The 18,003-nt window shown below is 30.4% G+C and overlaps 1 protein-coding gene and 1 long non-coding RNA gene across 2 annotated transcripts; one reads left to right on the forward strand and one right to left on the reverse strand.

Moving 5' to 3' along the window:
- Positions 1 to 6,532: 6,532 nt before the first annotated feature.
- On the reverse strand, positions 6,533 to 11,096 carry LOC107949090 (wall-associated receptor kinase-like 22). The gene is made up of 3 exons (XM_016883808.2): positions 9,639 to 11,096; positions 8,159 to 8,329; positions 6,533 to 7,873 (listed from the first exon to the last, which is right to left on the reverse strand). The coding sequence occupies exons 1-3, from the start codon at positions 10,462 to 10,464 to the stop codon at positions 6,678 to 6,680; spliced, it is 2,193 nt and encodes a 730-aa protein (XP_016739297.1). The 5' UTR covers positions 10,465 to 11,096; the 3' UTR covers positions 6,533 to 6,677.
- A 3,265-nt stretch (positions 11,097 to 14,361) lies between these two features.
- LOC107949099 (uncharacterized) lies at positions 14,362 to 15,821 on the forward strand. Its single transcript, XR_001697631.2, has 2 exons — positions 14,362 to 15,268; positions 15,572 to 15,821. It is a non-coding gene; the product is annotated as an uncharacterized lncRNA (long non-coding RNA).
- Positions 15,822 to 18,003: the final 2,182 nt, after the last annotated feature.

Here is an 18,003-nt window from a genome sequence, read left to right on the forward strand (position 1 = left end):
AAGATGAAGGAAATTTAAAACATTGAAGCGTTACTAGAAAAGTCATGTTTTATCTAAAGTCTTTCTTAGTGTTTAAAGAATATCTTTATTATAGATTAAAGTGAATGGAAGCTGTGCACCAGATAGGATGCCAAAAAAGAGCAGGTAAGTCAATTAGAATGCTTAAATACCCAGCTCTCCACGGATCCAATCGCAGACATGCACACAACTATTGCGACACTTTAACTGAATGATTGTTCATAGAAAAACAATTCGTTTAAAACCATTTGAAAAGGTTATTAATTTTGAAAACATTTTCGTTGCAGAAGCTTTGTCTTGTTTCACGATATTTTGAAATCAGATAATTTCTTTTAAAAACGCGCCCTAGAGCTATTCAATTTCAAAACCTTTAAATCCATATCATGCCTAAGCTAATAATCATACTAAAGCAATTAGAAATAGTTAAAGCGGCCTTATTACAACTTAAAACCCAAAGTAATTAAAGTAAATGAAACTAATCAAGTCATAAGAAGAAAATTGAGCTTGCAAAACATGTGGCCACTCCGAATCGCTCTAGCTCCAAGTCCATCGATCTAAGGCTCACCTGCAAAGATAGGAAAAATGGGGTGAGTTTGGAAAACTCAGTGTGTAATGTATCCCAACCAGATCCCAAATCAGTTCAAGCTTTACTGGGCCTAAGCCCTATTCAGAAATCAGAGTTAATTGGGCCTTAGCCCATATCAATATTAATCTGGGCCATAGCCCCTTACAATATCAGAGTATAATGGGCCTAGCCCATGTTAGTATCAATCTGGGCCGTAGCCCTATTATAAGTCAAGATATATTGGGCCTTTCCCATATTAACACAGTTGGGCCCATTTCAATACAGTTGGCCCATAACAAAATAGTCTCATATGATTAATGCATGATAACCCCATCTAACCCTGCACTTGCCTCCGTCCATCCCTACACTTCCTGTGGGGAATAAATCACCCACGCCATCCCTACCCTTACAGTGTTAGCACCGGTTGCGGCACTAACTATAATCCACAGCAAAGCTGCTTATATCAGAATATGTGGCACAGCCACCAGAACGGGTTCTTCCTCCATAACAAAACCCAACCCCATGCAGTATGACATGTATGCAGAATATATATAACTAACAAGGCATGCTTCAGAAAGACAGTCAGATTATAGCGTAAGAACAGTTATTTACCCTCGAGGGGCATAATCGTAAACTTACCCCTTTAGGGGTATTACGGTAATTCTACCTTACAGAGGGATTTCAGTAATTTTATCATTCTTTTTAGGGTTTCATGCTCATTACAGTTATTAACGTGTCTTCAGAATACTTACCAGACATTTTTACCGAAATGGGCCCGTTGCCTATTACCTAATTTCGGCCCATCGAAGCCCAAATTCACCGAGGTGCACGAAATTGTGCACTTTGCAATCTTACTGTTCAATTTACCAAAATTATCAATACAAACAATCCCACGAGTACTCGTATGCTCGTAAGTTCTCAAAATACCGACTTTTTGGCATTTCAGCTTTTCGGCTTTTGCCGATCTAGTCTACTAGTGGGTGTCATTTACACACCTGATTTGCGACAACTGCTACCAAAATCTCCCATGATATCCTACAATTGGTCACTAGACATATCAGATCCAAAATACAATGGCAACCATCATAAACTTACTTACCATAATCGGCCATCAATACATATGGCCCTTAAGATCCTACCTTTGCCAAAACTAGTGACTAGATCTAGATCTAGTCATTCCACTTGTCTAAGCCTTCAATCAGCAGCCTCTAGATCACACTAACACCAAAACAAATCAATTGTTACAACCCTTAGAGCCTTAAGCTCCAATCGACAGCCTCCCTATACCTTTAAGGATTTTGGCTTTTCTAAAACCTGAAATAAAGAATAGATCTGAGTACTTACCACAGGTTCTTTCAACCAAAACAATTCCACTTCAGTTTATACTCAGATCTGATGCAGATCTAGCCCTTAAACACTAGCAGAAATCGAATCTTAGAGATCTAAAGATTCGGCTCTATGTCCCTAAAAACTATGGTGTTTTTGGCTTTTGGAACTGTGAAGAGGAAGATGATTTGGTATGGTGGTTTTGCAGTGGTATTGCCGACAGGGGTTGAGGTTTAGAGGATATGAAAATCAGCCAAAAGAGATGAAGAAAATATGATGATTTTGGCTAGAAGAAATCGGCATAAGAAATAACTTTCGGGATTTCGACTTTTATGGCAATCGGCTATAGAGGTTTAGAAAAGAATGGGAATGAAAGAGGAGATGAGTAGAATGATAGGAATGTTTCGGCTAGAGAAGAAAAGAAAGGAGAAAAGAAAGGAGAAAAGAAAATAGAAGAACAGAGGAGAAGAGAAGGAAAAATTCGGCACTCGAGAGATCTAACTTTGCATTTTCGACTTTTTGAGGCACTAAGAAGAGAATAGAATGAAAGGGAAGGCTCTAAGTGGCTAACTCTAACTCGGAAAAACAAAAAGAAAATAAATCTTTCCCTAATGGCCATTCAGACCCACGTCCCAACCTTCCTAAAGCCCTAGCCGAATTCCACTTAAGCTCTATCACATGCCTGGCACATGCACACAAAAAAAATAATAATAAAAGTAACAACACGCTTACCTTGTGACTTGAACTCTGGCTCCCCCTAAACATCCACACGTCACTCCCCAAACACCTAGGTGGCGCCACATGCCACTTTACCACATTTCTTTTTGTGTCCTCTTTTACCACCTCAATTTTAAAAGCCCATACCGCCAGAACCCTCTCTCACCCAAAATTAAAAAATTCAGGAATTGCCTAGAATTGATTTACTCTTGGGCCTTTTTCCCATACCATAAACCCTTCGTAATTTATTTAATTACTACACTAGACATACGAAATAATAATAAAAAAAATAATAATAATGACATCCAAATTTTTCGGGCCGTCTTCTACCCAAACCCAGACTCAAGGCCCAATACTTCCAAGCCCAAAAATCAGGGCGTTACAACCTAAGACAAGGAGTTACTGATATTTACCTTGAAGAAAAGCTTTGACTAATTCTAGTAACAAAAATGCTAAGTTTGTGCATTTTAAGGTTTCAAAAAATCCCCTTCTAAAGAAGCCTCTTCCCCTTACATTTTGATGGTTCAAATAACCGAGGGACATCAACGGTCAGATACATACAAGCGTGATTCACCCGTATACGTGGCGAAGTTGACACCATATTCCAATAGACGCTGTGTATTCTGCAAGCTGTAATAAACGCGAAGTGATGGCCCTAAGGAGTGCCACTTTATAACCTTCCTTAGGCCCACTAGTGGGGACTAGATTGTTGTACACCAATGATTACCAACCTGAAACCCAGAGAACTGTCAGGGAGCTCACAGTATTAGCTCACACGAGCCAAGGGGAGTTCTCAATCTTAGTTCGCAGATATCCAAGGAGTTTACATATAGGTGACCGCGAGGTCTAACAAGTGAGCCAGAACGCTACACGTGTCCAGCATGCTTGAGACCTGTTTAGAGTGTCAGTCCTATGAATAGCGGGGTCAAGTCCATGAGCAATAGAGTCAAATCATGACCAATAATAGTATGTATAAATACTCGATTGTCCCCTTCAGTGGGACACAACAGAAAATTACTCAACAAATAGTATTGAGAAATAAGGATAATTTATGTTCCTCCCTTCAAAACTTTAAAATATTTTTAACTATATTTTAAAATAAAAAGCTTGATATTATAGATTAAGTAAAATTATTTTTAAACACTCATTAGATAATATTAATTCAGTTCTACCAATAAAATGAAAGAAGTGATAGAAGACTTTTTGTTAAGTATGTATATTGAGCCGTAATATTAAAGTCATCATTGTTGAAACAGAAGCAAAGGCAGAAAATATTTTTAGTGGGGCCGAATTTTTCATTTTTAGGGAGACAAAACTTTTACTAAATTAAAATATTAAAGGGCCAAAATAAAAAATTTTCCATTTTAGGAAGGGTCGGGGCCCTTATTAACCCCCTAGGTTCGCCCCTATATTGAAAGAATTTTACTTAAATATTACTTTTAGCTCAAACAAAATTTAACTCAAACTATACAATAGATGAAAATATCAGTCAACTTTTATTATTTTTGTTCTTTGGTTTTTAATCAATCAAATTGGTTTATAGGTATATTTATATTAGTTGTTAAGTATATACAATCCTGGCTGTCGATAAAGCTAGAAGCTAGGAGATAGCAAAAGAGTGTTAGCCCCTTGCCCAAAATAATGGGCATTATCCTTAGTGAGTGATAGTAAAGGTGATTGTTCTTTACAACTTGAGAAGAAATTTCCAAGAATGTCACTCTTGACCCTTTCTGATGACAAGAGATTCCACATTTTTATTTATAGCCATTCAACATATAAGGAGAATTAGTATCACAAGTCTAAAATTTATTTATGCTATCAATACATGTGAGTATTTTTAGAAATTAATTTGAGTTAAATATATTACATAAAAAAACTGATTTTTATGTAATTTTCGTGACAAAACTGGTATTGAGCTCAATAAAATAAAATCTGCGAATAGAGAAAACACTAGTAATTTGTCTCAAGTATTCCTTTTTGGATCTTGATTTAACATGAACAGGAGCAGATGAAAAATTTCGTAGATAAAAGCCGAAGACGATATAATTTGGAGTAAAGGCTCAACTCTTTGGAAAATAAATTTCCAAGTCGTATTCTTTTGTGGAAAAGTATTCTGAGTGGAAAATTATATCCAGAAAATGATAGAAAAGGCTTTGGGCCACAATTAAATCAACATATTTAAATTGTTATACGAAATTAAAGATGGAGTCGTCAACGTCATGACATCAACATCTTATTACTTTATACTCTAAAGAAAATTTTGTTAATTAATTACTACTTTAATTATCGACAATATTGCAAATTAATTTTAAATTTGCACTTAGTACCCCTGCACCATGTTCCGTTTCTACGACTAATGATTTTCCAATGAAAATTTTGATTTAAGGAGAAATTGCAATTTCGGATTCAAATTATATAAGAAAATTTCCTTTCTAAAAAATTGAGAACACTAAAACGTAATCCAATTTAAAGGCTAAGAAAAATAGCAGCCAACATGCATTTGTTTCGTTGAAAATTAAAACCAAGGAGGTATCATTTTCAAGAAATATGGACCATAAGAAGATTCTCCTTTTATTATATACTATTGATACTAACAACAGAGAAATTTTCATATGACAACAATTGCAACAACACCTTGACTGCTATACAAATCCATCAGTTTGGAAACTATAACGTATATGCTACTACTAGATAAACAGTTTAGAAATATCTGCTCTCCAAAGTCATCTGCTCTACCAAACATTAAATGTAATGAGCTTGATGAAACAAGTTATACCAAAGACTAATAGAGGATCAAATTTAAATGAATTAATTAAGTCCGATAAATACAATGTTTCTTTCATCAATTCTCATAAACATGAAATGGTTAGAAAAGAAACAGTTTCTAAAAATGACTACGCCAAAAATGGCCAAACCATTATGAAGGTTTGATTATTTACAATAATTTGACTCGGTTTAGTGGTTTTTATACCAAGTTTAATTTTTGAGGTTTCCTACTTATTTTAATAAAATGAGTTGTTTTTATGATTTTGGACATTATGAGGTATACTTTCAAACTCTTTTCTATAAATATTTTTTAAAATGGTTTAAATTTTCTAAGTTAATAAAAATAAATAACTCTTATAAAATGTCTTTTTTTTTAAACAAAATTTTTTTTAAGTCATTTCAGCTACTCTAAAAAATGTTTAGTTTTATGTAATAAAAAAATTAATTATAAATTTAAAAAGAAATAAAACTTAAATTTATCCAAAAAATTGTGATATTTTAACTTACGTTTCAAAAATCATCTAAACACCATAATTCAATTATGGTTTTAATTTCTCGATTAACAACGCTTGCTAGTTTATGGCTATCGTCATTCGTTTTTTAAATAATATTTTTTTATCAAAATTAAGTTATTCACCGCTAATAGCAATGACAAATTTCTTTATGTCATAAAACATGAGAAATATTGAAAAAATTCAAATACCAAAGCAAAAAATAAAATGTCTTAGAAAATTAGGATAGCAAAGTTCTGGTAAAGATTCAGGATTAATCTAAACAAAAATAAGTGTGAGCAACAAGATTTTGAAATTGACTGAGTTTAATCCGTGGCTGGATTTTTTAAATTGATTTTTAGGATAAAATTTATAACAACAAAATTTTCAACATGTAATAATTTTTTAAATATTGTCGATTGAGTCTTAACTCAATTAGTATGGGTATTGTTACTAATGTAGAAGGACATGGGTTCGAGTGCATTGAAGTGTATTATCTTCCTATTTATGATTTGGGGAGAGACAATGGACAGTTCTAGGTATTATGTAAAAAAAACAGATATAATTAAAATATATAATAAAATTGTTTAAAAATAAAAATAATAATTTTTTTTTTTTAAAAATTATGATAAAAGAATATATCCAGAACTTGTGTAAGAAATACATTCAAGAGATAAAATAACATGGAGTGAAACAAGTTTGAATTCTTGAACAACCACAAGACTCCACCAGTGTGACAAATACAAAAGCTAAAGGCTATCAATCAACAGAAATTGTTTCAGGAGTGTTGGAAACTAGAAAGATGAATTTAATGGAAAAGTTACACTATCGGTTGGAATTGTCCTAGACATTGAACTACTAGGATTGGTATCCCATGAATGGATCATGTCATCTATTTCAGATTCTTCATCACCACAGTCTTCGATAACAGTTCCACCTGAAGCTTTAATCATCTCCAGCTCCATTGCTACTTGTTTCATGGTGGGTCTTTTCTTTCCATTAAGATTCAAGCATCTTTTTGCTAGCAGAGCCACAACCATAATCTCCTGTTCTGGACCATCCTTTACTACCATTGGATTGAGAATTTTAAATAAGGAATTCTCCTGCATTGAATGCAAAAAATAAGATACCAAGCTTCTCACTGGCTCTGATTGGTTTGCAGAGATGGGTTTTTGTCCTGTTAAAAGCTCAATGAGAACAACTCCAAAGCTATAAACATCACTCTTCTCTGTAAATTGATTTGTTCGAAAATATTCAGGATCCATGTATCCAAAAGTTCCTTCCACCCGGGTGGTTAGATGTGTTTGCTCAAGTGCAACTGATCTTGAAGTTCCAAAATCAGATACTTTTGCCCTATATTTATCATCCAAAAGTATGTTACTAGATTTGATGTCTCGATGATAAATAGGAGCAGAAGCAGCTGAATGCAAATAGAACAACGCATTGGCAATTTCGATTGCAATTCGTAAACGCATTTCCCATGTCAATGGTAATTCTTCATTTTGTTTACGAATGAGATCGTATAATGTACCATTTGGGATGAACTCATACACCAATAGAGGAACTTCAGCTTCTAAGCAACACCCTAAAAGCTTAACCACATTCCTGTGATTAATTTGAGATAAAATTATCACCTCGTTAATGAATTGTTCAACCTTCTTTTCGTCAAATTTCTTTCCTTCCACCATTTTGGACTTCTTAATAGCCACAATGCTTCCATCTATTAGCATCCCTTTATAAACAGTCCCTTGACCTCCTTGACCAAGGATTCGGTTCTCATTATAATGATCGGTCGCCTTTTCCATCTCTTTCGAAGTAAACAACTTAATTTTTTTAACATTACCTTCAGACGAATGTTGTTGCAGTAACAAACCTCCATTCCTTTTGAAGTATTTCTGCTTCAGCATGATTTTTTTTTTTCTTTTGAGGACTTTGTACATACTCCATGTTGCGAGTAGTAGAAATAGTGTCCCAATACTAGTGCTGCAACCTATATAGATATAAGAAACATTGTTAAAAGTTAAATTTGAAAATTCAAATACATTCTAAAAAACCATGAGAATGTTTCAATAAAGTTTTATTCATATTTGAAAAAAATGAGAGAACCTTATTGCACCATCCATTGTTCTGATATTGAACTTTTACAAATTTAATGATAAATAATTGTTATTGCATCACTCATTCAAAAAGTAAATAAATCATTGCTTGAATTTACATAATCCAATAATCATAATGATTTCACTTTAAAAACAAAAAAGTATAAATTAGCACGTACCTACAATAATGCTTGTCAAGCTACGAGTTGTTTGATTTTGTATATTGCGCTCACAACGAAATCCTGTACTATTATATTTATAATGAGGAGGGCAAGACTCTGGCGAGCAATAGTTGCTAGGCATATTCAAACAAAGTATGTGGCAATACTGATAATCCCCACAATTCTCATCTGTCATTTATGAATTGAATAAAAAAAAGTTATAATCGTATTATTCAAACTTGAATAGAAACAGGTTATCTTTAAAATTAAAATTTAAAGATTAGAAAGAGACTGAGAAGTAGGTTATCTTTAAATTTTGTTATCTTTTTTATTTTTAAAGAAATTCAATCATTGAATTTGTAGGATTTATTCGCCACTTCAAACCTAGTAGCTATATACGTTTAGAGCTCTATGGATGTTTAAGAGTTTTGTACCAAGAAAAATATGCAAAATTATCTTCAAAAGTATAAATTTTCTTCTTCTTCTTTTTTTTTTTGAGAAATTCACTGTAAAACTAAATACATTAGTGTAAAAAGCTAAAATTGTTTTACTCTCTTTTGCATCTCTTTATATTATTAATATTTTGACAATTCAATTGTTGAATTTAATATTTTATTCATATAAATCATTCATGTCAAATTTGATATAAATTAAAAATTAAACAATTAGATTGTTAAAATATTAATCGTATAGAGAGATACAAAAGAGTGTAAAACAACTTTCATTTTATATTGATGTAAGTGGATTACTCTCCATATTTTTTTACACACTTATATATATATACAAATTTTACATACTTTATAAAAGATGATTTTGTATGTTGAATCTTCAACTGATTAGTATAATTTAGTCATGATATACCTCAACCAATAATAACTAGATTATGATACACTAACGACGTAAGTGAAAAAAATTATATAATAATTTATTTATAAAAAATATTGATATAAAAAAAAGAGTTGATTGAAATAGTAAAGTTAAGTATTAGCTATCATGGTGCCTTTGTTCAAATTTTATTATACTTATTTTTTAAAATTTTACATGAAATATAAAATGACAAAAATACTCTCATAATAATATTTGTTCTTTTATAAAAGTAATGGATTTTCATAATTTCTCAACTATGTAAAGATTGAGTTGAGGGGTGGCACCAACTCAAATAGCCCTTTAAAAAATAATACTAATTTACGATACACCCATTATGTGAATGGAAAAAAAATATGTAATAAGCATATTTATTTAATGCTCATATAAGAATCAAATGAATCATTGGTTGAAATGGTAAAGTTAAAGTCTAAAATTTATTGTGTGAAAAGTTCAAATTTTACCATGTTAAATTTATTATGAATTTTATATAAAAATATAAAAAAATGAAAATACCCTTAAAATAATATAACTTAATATATATATAAAAATATGTTAATAATTTTTTCAATTATGGTATACCTATAAGTAAAGATATAATAAAAAAGTTTCCTAAAATAAGGTTAATTCATACCTTTGCATGACGTTGAAAAAACTCTAATATCCTTGTCCAACACACATAAATAATTAGAGCTCATCCTTGACCAACAATATTTACCCTCGAGTGTACAAGAAGCGTCCAAACTATCATTCAACTTGCACTCTCCAGATATTGGTGTGCCCCATTGCAGTTGTGTTGGAACATGTGTTATATTACTTATATTAAAGGTCAGATCATAGTCATAAGAAACCATGGAAGCAAATCCGCATGATTTTTTCCTCCAATAATCACTAGAATCAAACCTACTACTCATGTTTACGTAGAATGGACTGAGACCCCAAGGAATATTAACAAGACAACCATCAATAGAGGAAGCCTCGTTATTAATCCTACAACTTGGTTGCAAACATCCTCCAATAAGATTATCTAGTTTGCTGCTGAAAACAGTAACCAAATTACCGCAACCTAAAGACCAGAAGGTGTTGTCTGAATTTGAGTAGTAAAAGCGAGTGCCTGTTAAGTTGAGACTCGTCCCGTTGTGATGGTTTTTCTGACAGTTGAAGTAAGTTATTGGATGGTTGACTTTGACTGTACCATACAAAAAATCAATTTCTAGTATTTGCAAATTCATGCCATTTATATTTAAAAAAGGCACTTTTTGCCCATGGTCGCTTTTGTTGCAAACTACTTTAAACCACTCTTTAAGATCAACTTGGTCCTTCATTGTAAAGGGATAGTGAACAGTAACATTCCCACAGGGCTCTACCTTGTAGGTGCGGAAGTTAATAGATCCCAGTCCTGGTCTTCCGCATCCTGCGGGTTTAGCAAAAAAGGAGTAAATTGCAAAATTTACGAACATCTAACGTAAATTGCAAAATTTCCGCAACCTACTGACCCGAAATAATTCCTCGTACTTGAGAAGAAAAAGGGAGTGCCTAAGAGATTGACCCTCCCACTAACCTCGTTTATACGATCACAATTAATGTAAGTAACTGGATTGTTGATGAGAATGGCGTTTGAATATAAGGCTTTTCCAAGTACCTCCAGATCGATGCCATTTACGTTTATGAAAGGCTTGTCCCCACTGGGGGTTTGCTTGCAAGTTACGCGAAACGAAGGATGAGTATAGCAGGTGCTATTGATTAATCCAAAAGGGGATGGAATTGTAATATTTCCACATACTTCTTTACCACAGGCAGGTTCTTGAGATTCTGCTGCTTGTAAAATTGAGCACAACAGGAAGAGGAAGAGGAGTAAGAGGATGAAGTAAAGCGCTAAGTGAAAACCCATTTGCGTTGTTATTTTGTTTGAGGGAAATGAATGAAGATTTAAAGAAACAAACGATGTTTGAGGGAGAAGCAAATGAAAAGTATTTGCTCGCACTTTCCTTGAAGTTCCAGTATAAGTGCATTTGATTTGAGAATAATTCATTAATTTGTAAAGACTGTTGGATACAATTTTCCAGCTACACGTAAGAGGTCTCCATTCAAAGAGTAGGTTACAAATAAAGAGTTAAGAGACAACTAAAAGGGAGAGTCGAGCCTTGACCCCTAATTTGTTTTATATTCCTTCAAATATTTTTACAATGGCATTAAGAAATAAGGATAATTTATGTTCCTTCCTTCAAAACTTTTAAACATTTCAAATCATATTGTAAAATAGAAAGCTTGAAATTATAGATTAAATAAAATTATTTTTAAAATTTTATTAGTTAATATTAATTTAATTATATTGATAAGTGGATGAAAGAAGTGATAAAAAAACTTAATTTAAACTATACATCAAATGAAGATATATGTGATTATAATAAATTTTAATTAATTTTGTACTTTATTTTTGTATAGATATATTTATATTAATTATTAAGTTTATACAATCCTAGTTGTCGATAAAGCTAGAAGGGAGGAGATAACAAAGAGTGAGCAGTATCCTTAATGAGTGATAGTAAAGGTGATTGTTCTTTACAACAACTTGAGAAGAAATTCCGAGGAATGTCACTTTTGATGCTGGTCCTATGATTAGAGGTTTCACATTTTTATTTACAGCCATTCAACATAGTTAGTATCGTAAGTCTAACAATTATTTATGTTTTCGATATACATGAGTATTTTTAGACATTTAAGTGAAATACTAAATAAAACTCTCAAGTCAAGTTATATTTTATAATGTTTTTCAAATTTTTTAATAATTATTAATATTTTATTTTTTATATTTTTTTAAAAACTTGGGTAACTTTTATATTTTTTAAAAATATTTTTAATAATTTAGTATGTGCTTTCACATAGCATACCATATGCTAACTTCTCATGACTTCCGTAAATCATATAAACAACGTATAATATTCAAATTAATCAAGAATTTTGATTTTTTATTGAGTGTTTTTTAACATTTAATTGTATATTAATATTTATTACTTTATTAAGAATTGATTTTTATGTAACTGTCCTGACAAAATTGGTATTGAGCTCAATAAAATATATTATATAAGCTTAGATATAACTTCATTAAAATCTGCAAAGAGAGAAAACATTATCAATTTGTTTCAAGTCCGTTTTTGAGCATATGAGAAATTTTGTAGATAGAAGGTGAATACGATTTTCTTTCTAGTGAATTACAAGAAAAGGGTAGAGTTTTAATAGCAACGCGACTTAAACTTAAACTGCATTTGGGGATGAATACCTTAACCATTAAACTAATATATCAAATTTTAATACGATATTTTGAAATAAAGGCCAACTCTTTGGAAAATAAATTTCCAAAAATTTCCGAGTCATAATCTTTTGTGGAATGGAAAAGTATATCCACAAAATGATCGAAAAGGCTTTGGGCCACAATTAAATCAACATCTTTAAATTGTTATACCAAATTAAAGAGGGAATGGTCTTTGTCTTAAATTCAACCTCTGAAATTATCATAATTTCATAAATTTTGTTTGCAATTGTTTGGAAATAAAAACAAGAAGGTGATTGGCTCATCTTGTTTTTGGTGAGAAAGTAAAATAGCAGCCAACATGCATGCATTTGTTTTGTGGAAACTAAATTAAAACCAAGGAGGTATCATTATCAAGAAATATGGACCATAAGAAGATTCATTCCTTTTATTATATATTATTCATACTAACAACATAGAAATTTTCATGAAAAAGTAAGTTCCATGACATCCACTGAAGCAATGACAACAATTGGCCCCTATAACTGTGGAAACCCTTTTTTTTATTTTGAAAGCAATGGGGATCGACTTGTGAAAACAAAAATGTGGAGTCGCCACCAATCTCTCGATTTAGGTGTGATTGGACCACCTACTAAAACACTTTATTCGTGTAAAATAAAAAAAGTGGGTTCGGGAGTCAGTTACGTATGAGGAAGGGTTAGCACCCTCATTACGCCCAAAAATTGGTACTAAATTGATTTGATGCTATCCTTATATCAAAAGTTTTAAAAGAAAAGATTTTCTCAAAATACGATTCTTTTTTTTTAAATGTTCGAATAGTTTAAATTAGTGGTAAAAAATCCTTCGTTTCAAAGATATGCAGTTTCATACCCAGTACGATTAGATGCGATCCTTATACCTTTAAAACGCGATTGATTTTCGACTTCTTTAAAAAACATACATTAAAATTATAAAAAGGTTATCCAAATATTTGGTTCTCCGTAAAAGTCATACCCAGTACGATTGAGCATGATTTTCCGAATTCCCCAAATATTAGATATCGCCTTATTTCAGAATAACGGAAATTTAGAAATTTGCTTAAACATGTTTATTGAAAATAATTATGATAAAAAATACAAAGTTCAAATCAAATTATGCATGAAGTATTTAAAATACAAATTCATTCAAAAATTGATAATTCACATGATAACTTTAAATAATGTATTAAATATGTAGGAATGACAATGCATGATATAAAATAATATAATAAATTTATGAAACATGTATATACAAGTAAAATTAAGTATAATTGTTTGTAAAAAAATGTAAGAAAGAAACAAAGTAAATATATAAGGTATATGGGTAACAAAAGTTTCTAAAAAACAAGGTTATATACAAAACGTAAAATTATATTTACACGTAAATTTAGTAATATATATATTATTAAGATTATATTTATAAAGGGCATTTGGAAACAAATAATATATAATTTTACATGTAACAAACTGAGTTAAAGTGATGGAACATATAGATAGTACATACATAAGGATAATAAAATAATTTATACAATATATAAATCGTATGATAAAACAAATGGTCTTTAGAAAGAATATATTATACATATAAATGACTTTAAAGGATAATATATACATTGAAAGAAAAAATATTTACATAGATTTATATGAAAGTAATAACATGTACTATGGTAAAAATAATTTAGCATGGGTAATGTACAAATGAAGAAATTTTAATGACAATTGTATGTCCAAAATAATATTGAATAAAATATGAATTATAAGATTAACTTAATTTTATCATAATTTATATACATAATAATTTTAAAAAAAAATTTTAAAAACACAATTATACAAAAATATATATATGTATAAGACTATCTTGGTTTTAATAATGGATGCAAATTAAATATAAGTTCTAAATATATGTTTAATAATAACTTAAATAACACACAAAATATGAAGAAATAATAATACATGGCAAGGTATTACACATGATAGATTTTTTACATTTAAAAACTTATGTATAAAATAAACACATGTGAAATTAGAAAATTATATGCATATCATTTTGCTCAAAAATACTTAAAAGAAATACTAAATAACATATTAGGATAACATAATAAGGAGACATATTTCAAAAATAACAATTTTATAAATACCAAGATGAATTTTCAAAACACATAAAGACATGTAAATTAAACATAAGTTAAGAAATACTTTAAGTAATTTAGGTATATAAATATATTAACAACACTTATTAATAAGATATTAAAACAATGTAATATAAAAAGAATTTTACAACATGCAAAACAATAGTTATTATAAAAAACTAAAAAAAGAATGATTAATATACAAATATATGCGAAATATTTAAAGAAATAAGATACATGATGTAAACAATCTAAAATAATTGTACAAATGTACAAACAAAATTATTAACATGGATTAAAGCATACAAATATTGAATGTATTCTAAATTAACCGATTATACAAATATAAGACTCAATTGAAACTGCATCAAGATAAGAAGGGCAATTTGTAAATAAAATGACCATAAAATAGATCAATGCATAACATGCATAAATATATAGGGACTAATATTGTAAATCCTCCCAGGCCTGAATCACATCACTGTATCATGGATTAAAATGAAAATGCGCTCAAATCAGCGAGCCAAATTGAAAAAGAAAAAAAAACAAAGCAAAGCAAAAAGGAAGCAGTTGAAGCCCCATGCGAATGCAAAGGACTTAGCACGCAAATTAACCATTTGAAGCACCAAAGTGTGGATCCAGCCTAATGGCACCGTTTTCAATTCTGCACAATCAATTCTAAAAAACTAAAATCCAATAAAAAAAAAACAAAGACCTATTCCCTCTTTTATTTGCCGTTTCAACTTCACATAATGCTCTCAATTTGGGAGGTTCCTTTCAACCTTGAAATCTCCTTTGATTTGATTTCAACAAAACAAAGAGAAGAAAGCAATGGCCTCTTCACACGGTAAGTTTTTCTTCTTTTATTTCTTTCTTTCGGTTTTTGAATGTGAAAAATAAACTAAAAAATAAATAAATCGAAAAGAAAATCAAGAATCTCAAGAACTTTCAATCACTTTTTAATTTCAGTAACTTTTTTTATTTTGGTATGCATGTGTATTTCTGAAAAAAAAAGAAGAAGATCCCCCATTTACATCGTTTACATTCGGTTTTATAGCCAAAAAATGAGTAAATAAAAATACAAAAAAATCCTTGCTGTAATCTGTTATTATTTGCTGTCATTTGCTGTTGTGGTTTTCGTTTGTTGCAGGTGTGCATGGCGTGGAGGAGTTATTTGCGGAACATGGCACGAGTGGAAGAATCAACTAAAGGCTGCGGTGGCTGAAGCTTCTAAGGTTTCTGTTGAAAATTCCCTAGGTGTTTTGGACTTGGGGTATTTTGGGTTATTTAGGCTAGTTGGATTAAGTTTAATAATTTGAACCCATTATTTTGGTTGCTGGACTATGTAATAAATGGACATTGGACTATTATTTATATATTTTTTAGTTTTATTTTTTTTTTGTTTTGGTTTTGGTGTAAGCCCGGGCACAAATTGAGTCTTACAATAACAATTGCAAAAACACCTTGACTCTTCTAGAAATCCATCAGTTTGGAAACTAGACCGTTTATGCTACAACGAGATAAACACTTTAGAAATATCTGCTCTCCAAAGTCATCTTTGTTCATCTTCAATTTCGTCCTTATATAAACAAAACTCCAACATATAGAAAAAGAAATGATAACCCTTGAAATCCTTAATGTCCAAACCATATTTATGCATAAGAAATTTGCATAGGAGACGAGAAAATGGAATCTGAACTTAATGGGCAATTTCGTCACAGTCAAGCTAAAGTTTAACAATTTAGGATCTTTTTATCCATATGGTGTTCCACTTTTATGTATATTTCCCAGTTTTTCAATATGAATTCGGTTCAAAGAAAAGGAAATTACTTTAAATTTGTATAATTAATTTGGATTTAAAAATATTTTTTTAATAATTTGGTATGCCACATTAGTATACTTTCACATAATTTCTAATGAATCTCACATAACACATTATATGCCAATTTCTCATTAATTTTGTAAACCATGTTAACAATTAATATTGTTCAAATCACTCCAGAACAATTCTAAAAATGAATTTATTGAGAATATTGAATTACAAGTCGGAACTTAAACAATGAAAAAGTGAATCGAATACGTATGATTCAGTTTTATCTATGATGCAACTCGATTGATTAGCCTTACAACTCGGGCAATGTTTTAAAAATGATTGGAATATGTCCACCACTTGCTTAAATTGAATTATTATATAACTTACCCATTGCTTAGCAAAGGTTGCATTGCCTACACTTTGGTTCATCATGTGCCCACCCGACCCATTTTAGATGTTCATTTTACTATTTACTTTGAAAAAGAATCGTCATCCCATGTATTTATTAATGTTTTGAAAGAAAGTTCTGTCTATCCAATTTCTTGATGATGCATAAAAATAATTCCTTAAAATTTTACTAATATATTTTAAAAATAATTCTTTTTGTAAATATTATAAATGTGAAAGGGTTTGATACTCATGTTTGAAGTCATGTTAACTCAATCACTTACTAAAACCAAATTAAAACAATTAATTTTACAAGAGTGGCCATATGGCACTTTTTAATTTCACTTCTAATATATAAAAGTGAAGTATTTTCTTTCTATAATAAAAAATGAAAATGTGAGATAATAAAATAATATCATCTAGATTTAAATTAAACGTAACAAATATTTCACCCATAATATATAAAAGGTATTTATATTGACCAGCAAAATTAAATTTCTTTATTAAAATATTTTTATCTAAATTTTAGGTCTAATTCGAACAAAATTAAATTTAAATTGTACAATAGATGAAGATACTTGTTAATTTAAATTAATTTTTTTTTAATTAATCAAATAGGTATATAGGTATATTTATATTAATTGCCAAGTGTATACAATCTTGATTGTGGATAAAGCTAGAAGGTAGGAGATAGCAAAGAGTGTTAGCCTCTTGCCCAAAATAAAAGGCATTATCCCTAATGAGTGATAGCAAAGGTGATTGTTCTTTGAGAAGAAATTTTCAAGAATGTCACTCTTGACCCTGTCCGATGACAAGAGGTTCCACATTTTTATTTATAGCCATTCAACGTGTAAGGAGAACTAGTATCACAAGTACAAGAAGAAATTCCATCACAACTGAACAAAAAATTTCCAAGTAATATTCTTTTATGGAAAGGTATTCTCAATAGAAAAATATATCCACGAAATGATAGAAAAGGCTTTGGGCCACAACTAAATCAACATATTTAAAATGTTATACCAAATTAAAGATGGAATCGTCATTGTCAAGACATCAACATCTTATTACTTTATACTCTAAAGGAATTTTGTTAATTAATTACTACTTTAATTATGGATAATTTTGCTAATTATTTTTAAATTAGTACTTAGTACCCCCTGCACCATGTTCGGGGTGTTCTGTTTCTACGACTAATGATTTTCCAATGATTCTTGAATGAAAATTTTGATTCAACGACAAATTGCAATTTCAGATTAAAATTATATATAAAAAAAAAATCCCCCATCTGTTGCAACATTGAACAGTGAAATGGTTGCCTGAGATTTTCTATGTAAGCAAAGAAGCAAGAAAGAAATTAGTAAGGCAGGTACTCAAGTATATAT

Source organism: Gossypium hirsutum, chromosome A09, assembly GCF_007990345.1.
Source record: "Gossypium hirsutum isolate 1008001.06 chromosome A09, Gossypium_hirsutum_v2.1, whole genome shotgun sequence".
NCBI classification, from domain to species: Eukaryota; Viridiplantae; Streptophyta; class Magnoliopsida; order Malvales; family Malvaceae; genus Gossypium; species Gossypium hirsutum.